The 14,258-nt window shown below is 43.0% G+C and overlaps 2 protein-coding genes across 2 annotated transcripts in view; one reads left to right on the top strand and one right to left on the bottom strand.

The window, feature by feature from the left end:
* fam49a (family with sequence similarity 49 member A) overlaps nt 1–3,462 on the bottom strand; it is a 55,108-nt gene extending 51,646 nt beyond the window's left edge. Inside the window, exon 1 of the mRNA XM_080744169.1 lies at nt 3,348–3,462. The gene's annotated coding sequence lies outside the window, so the exon portion shown is untranslated. The remainder of the gene's footprint in view (nt 1–3,347) is intronic.
* Nucleotides 3,463–11,216: 7,754 nt separating this feature from the next.
* LOC308301143 (ubiquitin carboxyl-terminal hydrolase 4-like) lies at nt 11,217–13,994 on the top strand (the record flags this gene model as incomplete). Its single annotated transcript, XM_080745037.1, has 1 exon — nt 11,217–13,994. Exon 1 carries the CDS (start codon nt 11,583–11,585, stop codon nt 13,992–13,994), a length of 2,412 nt encoding a protein of 803 aa, XP_080601163.1. The 5' UTR covers nt 11,217–11,582.
* Nucleotides 13,995–14,258: the final 264 nt, after the last annotated feature.

Below are 14,258 nucleotides of genomic sequence, written 5' to 3'. Positions count from 1 at the left end.
TTAGAAGAACGCAAGCTAGCATATCCTGTTTGCCAGCCGTGGGCAACTGAAAACTGAGCTGAGAGTGAAGAAGAAGAAGAAGAATATGGTCCCGCGCCTTCGGGACGTTTTTTGTCGCGTACATTTGCACATACGTGAGATTTATCTCTGCATTTTACCCATCCTATAACAACTAGGAGCAGTGAGCAGCCATATTCGGCGCTCGGGGAGCAATTTTGGGTTAAGGTCTTGCTCAGGGACACATTGACACATTGCTGCCTGACCGGGAATCGAACCAGGGACAACCAGGGGAACTGGTTCCCCAGGCAGGCTCCCTAACCACTCAGCTATGGTCACCCTGAAGCCATGATGCTTTAAATTGTGATAGAGCGATGAGCAGACTTCCAGGGATGACACACACAGAAACACACTATAGCCCGACTGTCTCTTGGCAGGGTATGAATGATCTGCGACTGCGTGTGCGTCAACTATGTGTTGGAGGCTCACCGATATGTCAGTCTGGCAGGTAACAAATCTCCTGTTTGACTTTTCTAACTACATCAGTATCCGCAATTAAACAGCAGAGCTGATGTGCACTGATTGAATCCCGATTATTAACCACTATCACTTCACCTGCCGTTCCTATTTTGGGCATGTCATCATAGGCGAAGATTTTCAAACATTTCACAAAGGAATTTTGAACAGAGCTTAAGTGGTCTGACCTAAAAAGCTGGCATTGGTCGGGCTCTAACACACACACACACACACACACACACACACACACACACACACACACACACACACACACACACACACACACACACACACACACACACACACACACACACACACACACACACACACACACACACACACACACACACACACACACACACACACACACACACACACACACACTCTCCAGGCCCTTTCAAGAGACATTTGTAAACGTGTACATGTCTTTGCTCTCTTCAATGGTTTCCCCATTGGTTTCGCCACATCACATCAGCATGGCATCTTGCAGCCTTTTAAATGTTCAACAAAAGCCCACACAAAACACAACACGGATTGATTAGTCACTGTAAAACCGATTAGTGCTGCCGGCAGCACGACCTGAACAAAGGCTCTGTGAAGGACATCGTTATTAGTCAGCTTCTACTACGGCTGATTATGTTGTCTTGTCAGGTAAGCCGTTATCAGAACAGCTTCATCAAGCACTACCTCTGGCCAGAGCTAACAATGGTGGCGATAAGGTCAGCAAACTTGTAGATGGCACAAGATAACAGTGTTCCTCAAACCACGGTCCAGGTCCCAGATATGGCCTATGGAATGTTGCTGCTGAGTGTTCCCAGGAGTCTGTATTTTTAACAACACAATACAATTTAGAGTAAACTATTCACATAAACACTGCGCACACTTGACTATTTAAGCATGTTCTATAGCTAGCCTATGCACACCACATGCAAAGCATCTTCCGACTGAGATAATCAGATCAAGCACAACAGCCATTGTCTCGTCTTCAGATTCGTGAAATTCATCCAGCATGCCAGAAATGCTGCTACAAGATCCTTACATTCTCTCCCTCTCACACACGCGCGCGCACACGCACACACACACACACACACAGACACACACACACACAGTGTTGCTGAAAACTGCAGCTGTCACTGTATGTCCTGCACAACAGCAGCAGGCAGCATTTTAATGGATCATGAGCTTCGATGACGATATATCAGATTCCTCTAGACTCTGCGTGTTCTTCAAAACCCCTCCAGCCCTGAGACAACTTTGAGAAATTTCAATCTCTCACTCTTGAACACAAATCTGAGGAACCCAGCTTCACCGTGGGACCCAGTCTACCAAAAACATATGAATAATTCACTTGTCTTCAAGTGGGTACATGCAAGAAATAATCCCCTGGCCAATTTTGGGTCCCAACACAACATCACTGATCTTGACGAGAATCACCAGTAGGGCCTACGGTACCTGAACACCCCCACACCAATAAATACTTGGAGGGAGTGCCCTAAACGCAAAGCAAACCAAACTTGCAGTCATTTGAGTAGGCTAATCATACCACCTCATCTCTGACACTGCCTTTACATGTAAACTGTTGTTTATGTACTGTGATGTATCGTGTAGTTAGTACTTGTACACTGTACTGATTTGATATGTCACCAATAACCTGCCCAAGGACTGGTTTGGTCATCATGGTCTGAAGTGAGCTGACCGTGAGAAGTGAAGTGCTCTGCATGTGAAGGCCTTATGTGCCACAAGGCACAAAGTGATAACAGGTAAGGTGACAGCCCAAGGAAGGACTACAGATGAAAATGAGCTCATTTTAGCAAACTCTTGCACATTTAGGCTACATCGGCATGGAAACAGGACATGTGCATAACTGTCCCTGGTAAGAAAATAAATACATACATACAGACCACATAAAGGACCTGGTGAGAAGTGAACTAAAGATCTAAAGTCATTCAATAGCATACCCCATGGGAGAGAGTATATGGAGTCATATACATTAGCAGCACATGTCAAGGCAAGACGTCCAAACAGCTGCCGGGGTCTGACATTTGTGACAGCAACCTGAGACCAAAAACATTAGCAGAGCAGCCCAGGGTGCAAGGAAGGAATCCTCTACCGGTCTGACAAGTCGTGAAGACAATTATTCTACAATGAAGTGAACTGCAATTCCATTCCAAGCGTTCACAATGGTCGTTAGAATTTTAGCCTGAGGTGGTGATTGAATATTGGTGCTTTTCTGCACAAGTTATGCTGACTAGTGTTGCGGCAAAACTGAGAGCAAATAAACCTAATATAAACCAATACAGCCAGCCATGTGTTGCCAAAAGATTCCAAATGCAGTCAGATTGCACTGCAGGCTTTCCAATAATGCATGATATTTTACAGAATTGTAATGAACCCCCAGGAGACTCTCTCTCTCTCACACACACTCTCTCTCTCTCTCTCTCTCTCTCTCTCTCTCACACACACACACACACACACACACACACACACACACACACACACACACACACACACACACACACACACACACACACACACACACACACACACACACACACACACACACACACACACACACACACACACACACACACACACACACACACACACACACACACACACACAGAGAGAGAGCGCGCGGCTAAATGCTAACTAGCAAGTTAGCAATTCCTCCGGCATCTCTCTCTGTGTCTCTCTCTCTCTCCCACCATGTGAACTCGTTTGACAGTCACTGATTTCTCAGCCCCGCAGCGCCAAGTAGCCCAACTCCAGCCAGCTTAAATCAACCTACTGCACTACAAAAACCTCTCGAGGTTGACGAAAACGCTTCCACTCACCTGTAAAATTCTCCTGGAAGAACTGTACTTTTGTTTTGGGGACGGACGGAGGAAAGGAAAATGAGAACTCTGGACTAGAGCGTTACTTTTCTGACCAGCCCTGCTCAGTCCCCCAGTGGCTGCCAGACAGAGAGACAACAACGGTTTCTTTTTTCCGCACGCCCCTCCCCGCCCCGCCCACCAGCCCTGATACGAACCAATGACAAACGACTGTCCGCCCATGTGCATTTTTAATTGGCTCATATTGGGGATTTGCCTTCTTCGTTGTCCAATAGTGACCTGTTTGGGGCGTTCCTCGCCCGCTGCAACCCCTGGCCCTTGGCATTAAAGGGAAACTATAGGTAACTTTAAGCCTATTTTAATATAAATGTATTATGAATATTTTAGCAATATTTGAACCCTTTATCAGCCGCTATATTATTGTGCTGGGCGTTTACTTGCAGAAAGACACATTCCCCTGGCTGTATTTTGGTTTTGTTCCACTGTTTATGTTGACATTCTGAACATTCCACTGTTTATGTTGACATTCATCCCATGCAGGGACTTCTTTGTCTGTGTGGGGAGGGGGGGAACTCGGCCAGAGCTCTTAATCGCTCCCTCTGAACTTCAAAGGAGTTGTGCACTGAGTTGATTGATTGGGCTATAAAGGTGTCAAACTCTCGTAGTCGTTAGTGTTCTCTCTAATCAATTAAAACATCGAAGACAGCTAGCCTAACCTGTTTGATGCCTGTCAGAGAGGGGAGGGGGAGTGTGTTTGTATACACATAGACTTGCCTATTTTCCCTTAAAACGAACAAACAAAAAGTCGCACTGTGGCGCATAAGCGACAAATAGCAGATGCGACACGCTGTGGGCTTTGTAGATCTATTTTCATAGAGGATTTTCAAAAATTCAAAAATGAAACCGGGTTGAAAATTAAGATGAATTTGATTTATAATAAAGGTTGAAGGATTCAGATGCAAAATGCAAATAAGTAGGCCTACATTCAGGTTTAGGGAATGGAATCTAGTAACTTGATATGGCACATATTTAATAGCCAGTAGGCTATGATGACATAATATAGCCAGTAGGTTATGATGACACAATATAGCCAGTAGGCTATGGTGACATACAGTAAGTATACTGTATCTCTACAAGCCATGCTATTTAACCTCTATTCTGGAAAAACTCCAAAGACCCCTTTGTGCCCCTTGGCAATGTCTCAAGAAGATTCAAGTATTTTATTAGTATTACGCAAACGTGGTCAAGCTCTCCGGAATATGAATTTCACTTTGAGCAATTAAAATAAAATAAATTATATCAGCACATAAATTATATCAGCAGCTTCAGCTGTTGCTTTCTTGGTATTGCCAACAAGTGTCAATTATTACGACATATGACTTCCATTAAACTGCCAGTTTCCCTTGAGGAACAATTACAAATAATGATTCATGATCCTCAACAATATGCTCTCCAGCATTAGTTGTCCTAATAGAGTTGTACTTAAAGCTATAATGAGCAAATGTTAGTGTGGTGTTCATAACAAGGTCAGCATGTTGATATTCCAGTGGAATGGACCACATGGGACATCCTGCTTGCAATGGCTTCCCTATCTAAAGACAGTGGAGAGATTGATGGATGGATTTCAAAGGCATGTTGCAACATGCCAGGATTTAGGCATGCATGTATGGCACTTGGGGCTGCAATGTAATGAAATGAAAATGCACGCATGCGTAAGCACGCGCGCGCACACACACACAAATCATGAGATATGCAGTATTTAAAAAATGTCAAGCCTTTTACAATCAAAACATGGATCCATTTCTGTGCAAGGCCACCTGTAGCGTGCTTTTCCTATGGTGTGTTATGCAAGTGACACGTTGAGGTCATTCAGCTTTGAGGATGAGAAATGGATATTGTAGGGACAACAGTGTATGGTCAGTCTTGCGTAGCCAGACGATGTAGGAGGAGAGCTGTGATGGATGGTCTGGCTATGCAAGACAGGTTAGAGTGTACCCACCTCTCCCATTACCTATAGACGTATAGGCTCTGTACTTTAACTACACCATACAGGCTGTCATGGAATGTACTTTTTAGATAAAATTAATGAACTAAGATTAATACTTTTTCGATTAGGAATTTGGACTACTTTTATATACTTTTCTATGCACATTTCTCCACTAAAACCATCCACACTATTACCCATACTAATACTTTACTATTACATGCCCTGGAGCATCTGACTCCATGTTAAAGGAGTAGTTCACCCCCAAAGTGACTTCTTTTCTATTGATTACTGGTACAAGGTCTACTAAAATGAGATCCATGAAAAGACTAAGCTTATTTCCACAGGAAACCATTTAAATATCTCATATAACATTGAATGACAGTACTATGCAGTAGATATGTAAAGAAAAGAAAAATGAGAGAACAAAAAAAAAGAGTCCCTAAGACAATAATTTGATTACAATAAATTCACCCCCATTGATTCCGGATGGGGACCCAAATGCATTGAACTCAAGCGTCCATGGCTTGAGTAATCAATAGAAAAAAGTATTTTGGGGGTAAACTACTCCTTTAATGCACAGTAGCTAAACTGATCCACAGTGACCCCTGGCGGTAACATGTAGTACAACTTTAAAATGTATTTCTTACATGCTCACAACATTATAAAGAGGCACTGTACATCATAGAAATGCTATTTCCACCAAAGCTTCCTGGGGTCCCTGAAGGCTGCACATGCACAGAGTCTGTGCACGTGCAGCATGGGTAAGGCATGGACAAAAATAGAGTCAATAGTCAAAAATAGAGAAAATAAAGTCAGAGAGAACAATGTCAAGAGCTTGACAAAAGATGTGTGCATAAAGCCATTAGAGACTAGTCTTCCTTTTGCAAAGGACTCACAGAGCAAGTGTAGACCAGCAAATACCTGACACATTGCATTTCAGTTACAAATCACTATACCTATGAGTAACCTACAGTATAATCAGGGGCGTCACAAGGGGGGGGAAAGGGACTGAGTTACCAGGGCCCAAGGTGGAGGGGCCTTAATTATTTTATACTTTAGCTATTGAAAAATAGCAGATATACAAGCTCATAGATAGCGCAGCACTGAGTGCCGTGCTGCGAGCTTGTAGATCTGCTATTTTTTTGTTGTTGTAATATATATTTTTAAAAGCAAACATTTGTAACTCAAATATTTGCTTCTGGGGGGCCTGAGGGTCCTTCACATGAAAAGGTTTGAGCACCACTGACATAGAAACACAGGTTTTTCAAAAAAAAACCTTGGAAGGATTTGAAATATTCATAAGACTTGCAAAAATCTTCAAGATTTTTCAAAAATAGCAGATCTACAAGCTTGCAGCGCGGCACACAGTGCCGCGCTGCAAGCTTGTAGATCTGTGATTTCAATTTCAATTTCAATAGTTAAAGCACAAAGTAATAATGCGTTCCCATTGTACCCAGTGCACCCCTGAGTATAATTAAACAGAAATGTAATTTGTCCAATTTATGGTTAGCTGCTACTCACACCAGACTTGGTGACCTACCGAAGTCTGTAACTGCAGACTGCAGCTGGTCCATATTTAGCGATTCCATGAAGAATGCAGCTGAGGCTGCATGAAATCCCATTGATACCATTTTTTGTATTGTGGGTGAACAGACGGGCTGTTTTTTATTTTACGGGCACCGGATCAGACAAATCTCGATGACGAAATGATTATGCTTTGTCATCTTTTTGCCCTTAGTTTCTTGTCATAGAATGCAACACTCTGATGATGACACTGACTGATTATCTGTTTGTTCCGCTTTGGATGCATGCTCCATACTACTCTGTTATGTTTTATGTTATGTCAATTTGGACAGATTTGGAAACTGCTGTCATTTAAATTCCCATTAATCTAACAATTGGCATCCTTCCTAGCCCATTATTTCATTGCCCTGTACCTTTTTGAGAACCAAAAAGGTGGCTCGCAAGTCGCAACTCACTTTTAGTAGCTCCAATATTTATTTGTGACAACAAAGCACCGTGAATAAATGTTTCGACCGTCTTGGTCTTCCTCAGTCTGTACCTTTTTATACATGCATAAACCCCCTAAAACACTGCCAGCACTGCAGCACATGCATCGATCAGACCATCAGACAGGTAGAAAGATGGAGGTATGCAGGCCATGCCTCCTGGCGTAGATTTGTCCTCTAATCCAGTGTTTCTCAACCTTTTTTCTGCATGGGCACACTTTTCATGTCCCAAGAATCCATGGGCACGCCAACATAATACGGGGGTGTAAATATCGTCACTGTCGGGAAGAAACCTTGTATCTCCAAGTTTCAAATTTGTACGTTTCTTCGCAAAGTAAAGCCCTGCTTCGTCATACAACAGTAGTGAAAACAGCAACAGTGCTTGTAGATCGGTTGTTTTCACTAGTTTAGATCATTTTAAAATGATAAATACAATACTGGCTTTCGAGCAGTTTCAAGGGGCACATTTGAGCCTTCTCAGGGGCACACCAAAGGTCCCCAGGCACAGTGGTTGAGAAACACTGCTCTACTGAGCACACCATTCAATTAACAGAAGCTTTTATCCACATACGAGCAACACCCCTAATTCTTTAACCATCCTAATGTGTAGTACTGTATGTCAATTTGTAATATCCATTTAACTCAAAATCCATAGCCTTCTCAAAGATAACCCTACTTTAAGATAGGCTATAGCTAGAACCATTTATTGTTTTCTTGAGTTGCTATAATGCAGCAACAAAAGCCCATTGTCTTCTGTGTATTTATCTCTGAAATGTTGTGAAACGATGACATCAAATGCGTCATTTCACATCCTCAGGCCTACAATACATACGCTTGATGTCATGTAGGCCTGTCACAATTATTACATAATTGTTTAATCGCAAATTATTTTGCATAATCGTCATAATCATTTCCATGTTGAGAAATGTTCATATAGTTTCAAACACTTTCAAAAAGTTGTGGAAATAGCAGATCGATGCGCTGTGAGCTTGTAGATCGTCTATTTCCACTATAAATGTATAAAGAATAACTACTTATTAAATATGACAGTCGTTACTTTGTATATTTAGGTTATTTGTCATATCTGCCCTGTGCAACTTCAAAGCCATTGTAGTTTCTATTCATATGCTCAAGTGTTCAGCAACAAAAACACAATTAAATCGTTAATCACAATTATTTGTGTGACAAAATGTCAATCGTGACAGCCCTAATGTCATGACGACGACGCATGTCACAATGTCAATGGAATCCTTAGATCAGTATCTAAGGAAAAACACACTTTTTGTTGCTACGACTACATCCTTTTAGAAATATTTCGCTTACATTTTATAACGGAGGTCGAGGGGGCTTGGATCAGGCTGAAACATGTCAAAATATGGTCATGGATTTACGTATAGCCTACCTGTATATTGAATGGTTTTGATTGAATAATTTATTAGCAGTTTGAAAACAGTGCGACAGTAAATTAGAACTAGAAATACTGTTCCTTCGAAACAGTGTGGGCTCGATTCCAACCCAACAAATAGGATACTTTAAGGTACTGTAAGGTACAGTACCCTACAGTATTGTACTGTACCTTACTATACTGTACTGCACCTTACTGTACTGTACTGTACTGTACTGTACTGTACTTTACTGTACTCTACCTTACTGTACTTTACTGTACTCTACTGTAACTTACTGTACTTTACTGTACTCTACTGTACCTTACTGTACTGTACTTTACTGTACTCTACTGTACCTTACTGTACTGTACTGTACCTTACTGTACTGTACCTTACTGTACTGTACTTAACTGTACTCTACTGTACCTTACTGTACTATACTGTACTGTACTCTACTATGCCGTACTGTAACTTACTGTACTGTACTCTACTGTACCTTACTATACTGTACTTTACTGTACTCTACTGTACCTTACTGTACTCTACTGTACTTTACTGTACTCTACTGTACCTTACTGTACTGTATTGTACTTTACTGTACTGTACTTTACTGTACACTACTGTATCTTGCTGTACCTTACTGTGCTGTACGTTACTGTACTTTACTGTACACTACTGTACTGTACTGTACCTTACAGTACTGTACTTTACTGTACTCTGCTGTACCTTACTGTACTTTACTGTACTCTACTGTAACTTACTGTACCTTACTGTACTGTACTTTACTCTACTCTACTGTACTGTACCTTACTGTACTTTACTGTACTCTACTGTACCTTACTGTACTGTACCTTACTGTACTGTACTTTACTGTACTCTACTGTACCTTACTGTACTATACTGTACTGTACTCTACTGTGCCGTACTGTACCTTACTGTACTGTACTCTACTGTACCTTACTATACTGTACTTTACTGTACTCTACTGTACCTTACTGTACTCTACTGTACTTTACTGTACTCTACTGTACCTTACTGTACTGTATTGTACTTTACTGTACCTTACTGTACTGTACTCTACTGTACCTTTCTGTACTGTACCTTTCTGTACCTTACTGTACTTTACTGTACTCTACTGAACCTTACTGTACTTTTACTGTACTCTACTGAACCTTACTGTACTGTACATATTCTATGTGTTCTAGATCTACATTTTTGATTCTGTGTTTGGGAACCAGCAACTGTCAAATGGACTCCAACTGTAGTGGAGTATATTGAGTGCATATACTGTAGGCTAACAATCCCAGATCACATCTGTCCTCCACTATGTCTTTAACCAAGGCGTTCTTCTATGTGGCCACTCCAGACTGAGGAGTGGAGCATGGCTTTTATTGTGTTTGTGGATCTGACTTGGAAATGCATTGGTTTTGATATCTCCCTGACAACCAACAACAACCACTAATATGGCTGACTGTCCCTGCGGGCTCTAGGATATATGGCTATGGGATTTACATCCCATCGCCCGGACTTGATTCTTGATCACAGCTGTGTAATCAGTAGAGTGGAGAGGGACATTTATTTATAGTTTTAACTATAACTATAGTTTTATACATCACACAGCTTAGATATTTGGATCAAATCAGAGAGCAGACCTGTGTGAACGCAATGATATAGATAGCATATCTGAAGTGTGAACACTGCAGCCACAGCGCCTTAACATAAACATGGGTCTATTATCCTTCTCTCCACTCACTAAACCCATTGGAAATGCATTGGGTGCTTAAAGTTAAACATTTTTATTTTTTTATATTTATACTACAAAACATTTCAAAACCAAAAGTACAAGCACACGTGTCCTCAGTAAGCTGAACACATAAAAATTTGAATGGTGTTGAAAGGTGTAAGCGTTTAAGAGATGAATCGCGCCAAAGTTTTGAGGATACTGACTGACTGATAGATAAATAATGAAGATAACATACGTGTGCTCGCCTTCCAGGCGAGCCCACAATAACTATGCCTAAAAGCATAACATAAAAAGCCATGGGGCTTGTTTCCATTGTGGTCCATTGTATTCAACTCGCTCACACAGGAGCCACGCTGTTATTAGACCTCATCTTTGAACTTCTATGCTTGCTTGGTATGAAGTCCAGTTCCATAAGGAACAGTACCAGTCCAGTTTTGTAAAGAACAGTACCAGTCCAGTATTGTAAAGACGGTAGCAGTATAGTTTTGTAAAGAACAGTGGTTTTGTGATGAAATTCAGGAAGAAAAAAATGTGTTTGATTCCTGCTACTATAGCAACCATGATTGATGAGGAAAGTTTGGAGGTATATAACTAAAGGTGTCAGTGCTGCACCGATATTAGTGCATTTACATTTGTAGCAGATTGTTTGTTTGTGCTTAATGTCAATTTTAGTTAATGGGATACCGGTCCAGTCACTGCACGATTGCAGAGGTAGCTACACTCAAATCGGGTTGCATGGCAGACTCCCATTCGGAGCCAGTAGCAACTCAAATACTGACATGTTCAACTGAAAATCAGAAACAGATCATTGGATCACTTCTTAAAACAACTCTGCGAAAAGGTGACGAATGGTACCTGATAGATAGTCAGTGGTTGCGACAGTGGAAGAAATATGTGGGATTTGGAGATGTCGGAGAGCATAACCCCTATCCAGGACCTATTGATAACGGTGGACTGTTCTCAGACCATGAGACCCAGGTCCTAAAAGAGCATCTTGTAGATGAGCGTGACTATGTCCTTGTTCCCACTGAAGCATGGAACAAACTGGTCAGCTGGTATGGTTGTCACGAGAGACAGAAACCAATTGTCAGGAAGGTGATTGAACTTGGAATGTATTCCAAGCTCTGTAATGTGGAGGTCTATTTGTTGGAACTGAAGTTGTGTGATAATGACAACATGAACAACGTGGTAACGCGTTCTTTTAGTATGGCTGACACTATAGATACCATAGAGAAGGCGATGAGGTCCATTTTTGAAATTCCACCTGAGAAGGAGACTCGGCTGTGGAACAAGTACGAGCAGCTAAACAAACCAGACAACACTGTGCAAGATGCTAATCTGGTACAGGGACAGCTGCTTGTGATTGAACACAAGAACAAAGATGGCACTTGGCCCAGACAAGCATCCCCTAAATCCTCAAGCAGAGGGTGCTACAACTACAACTATCGAGAGTCACAATCTCAGGCTGGCCTGTGTGGTCTCACTAATCTGGGCAATACATGCTTCATGAACTCTGCCCTCCAGTGCCTGAGCAATACACCCCCACTCACAGACTACTTCCTGGACAACCAGTATGAGGCAGAGCTTAACCGTGAGAACCCACTGGGGATGAGGGGGAAGATTGCAGAGGCCTTTGCCGACCTGGTCAAGCAGATGTGGCAAAACCGCTCCAATTATGTGGTCCCGAGCAGCTTCAAAACACAGGTTGGCCGCTTTGCTCCACAGTTCTCTGGCTACCAGCAGCAGGACTCCCAGGAGCTGTTGGCCTTTCTGTTGGACGGCCTGCATGAAGATCTGAACCGTGTCAAAAAGAAACCTTACTTGGCCCCGCGAGATGCCGAGGGACGTTCAGATGAGATTGTAGCTAAAGAAGCCTGGACTAATCATCGCTTAAGAAATGACTCGATTATAGTTGACATTTTCCATGGCCTCTTCAAGTCTACTTTGGTGTGCCCACAGTGCTCCCACGTCTCTGTCACATTTGACCCATTCTGCTACCTCTCACTGCCTCTTCCCATTGAGAAAGACTGCACTATGAAGGTATCTGTGGTCCGATCAGACCCTCAGTCCAGACCTACACAGTACCGAGTGGTGGTCCCCAAGATGGGTAAAGTGAAGGATCTGTGCAATGCCTTGTCTCAAATTTGTAAATTCCCTCCAGAGAACATGGTTGTGGCCGACGTTTTCCAACACAGTTTCCATAAAGTCTACAGACGGGATGACAGCCTCAACCAAATCAAGGAGAAGGATGACATCATTGTGTATGAGGTGCAGGAGGAGGACAGTGAGAAGATGAACCTTACGGTGTACTTCAGGGAGCGGTCGAGATACAGCTACAGAAGTTATTTCGGCCAGCCTCTAATCATCACTGTGCCCAGGCAGAATCTCATAACAGACGTTCTGTATAACAAGGTCCTGGAAAGGATCAGACGCTATGTAAAGAAGAACTCCCGAAGCCCCTGCAGTGAAACCAGGGCCTCAGCCTCAACGTCATCTGGTCACAACACTAACCTGAGTGGGTCTAGCAGCCCCTTATCAGATGGCGGCTCATGCAGTGCCTGCTCCACCAACGGTGGTGACCACTCAGCGACCTGCAACAGCCCTAATGTCCTATATGACAGTGAGGGGTCCATGGACCACAACGACGACGACGAGTCAGAAGAAGAAGAGGAGATGTCTGACTTGGAAAATGGACCTAAGCCCAAGCTCTTCACATTCTCCATGGTCAACTCTCCTCACTCCTATGGAGCAGCCAGCTCCAGTCAACTGCCAGATGATGGAAGTGTCCTTAAACTGAATCCAAATTCCACATTGGCGATCGACTGGGACCCTGACACCAAGAAACTGTATTACGACGACCAGGAAGCAAAGGCCTATGAGAAGCATGCCAGCATGGTCCGAACGAAGAATAAATCCACAGTGGCCCTGAAGGAATGCATTGAGCTCTTCACAACCAGGGAGACACTTGGAGAACACGATCCATGGTATTGTCCCACATGTAAGAAACATCAGCAGGCCACAAAAAAGTTTGACCTTTGGGCACTGCCTCGCATTCTGGTTGTTCACCTAAAACGTTTCTCCTACAACCGATACTGGAGAGACAAGTTGGACACATTGGTGGACTTTCCTGTCAGGGATCTGAATGTGTCTGAGTTTGTGTGTGATGCCAAGGCTGTCCCTTATGTTTATGACCTCATTGCAGTCTCCAACCACTACGGCGGAATGGGAGGAGGCCATTACACAGCTTATGGGAAGAATAAATTGGATGGAAAATGGCATTACTTTGACGATAGTTCTGTTAAGTCTGCCTCAGAGGATGATCCGGTTACTAAAGCAGCCTACGTACTGTTTTACCAGCGCAGAGACATCCCAACCCCCAAGCCTCAGCCCTCCACCCCTAAGAGCCCCCAGCCCTGCACCCCTAAGAGCCCCCAGCCCTCCACCCCTAAGAGCCCCCAGCCCTCCACCTCTAGGAGCCCCCAGCCTTCAACCCCTAGGAAGAGCCCTCGGAATAGCCGATGATCAGATGGACGCCAACCAAGCCAGTACAAACCATCCAGCATAGGCCATTCTCCCTTGATGACTACTGGAGGAAGATTATTCATCATACCTTCTTCTTTTTTCCGTTCCTTTCCGTTCCTTTCCTTTCCTTTCCTTTCCTTTCCTTTCCTTTCCTTTCTCACAGCTAAAGACTGTGCATAGCTGAGTCTCTGGTTTAGCACTTTCCAACAACGTTATATTTTCGGTCCTATTCTCCCCAAATAGTATGTATACATTTCTCATCTG

Source organism: Nannobrachium achirus (assembly GCF_963921795.1).
Source record: "Nannobrachium achirus genome assembly, chromosome: 16".
Classification (NCBI taxonomy): Eukaryota; Metazoa; Chordata; class Actinopteri; order Myctophiformes; family Myctophidae; genus Nannobrachium; species Nannobrachium achirus.
The sequence above is the reverse complement of the archived record's forward strand: the minus strand, read 5'-3'. Positions and strand labels throughout refer to the sequence as shown.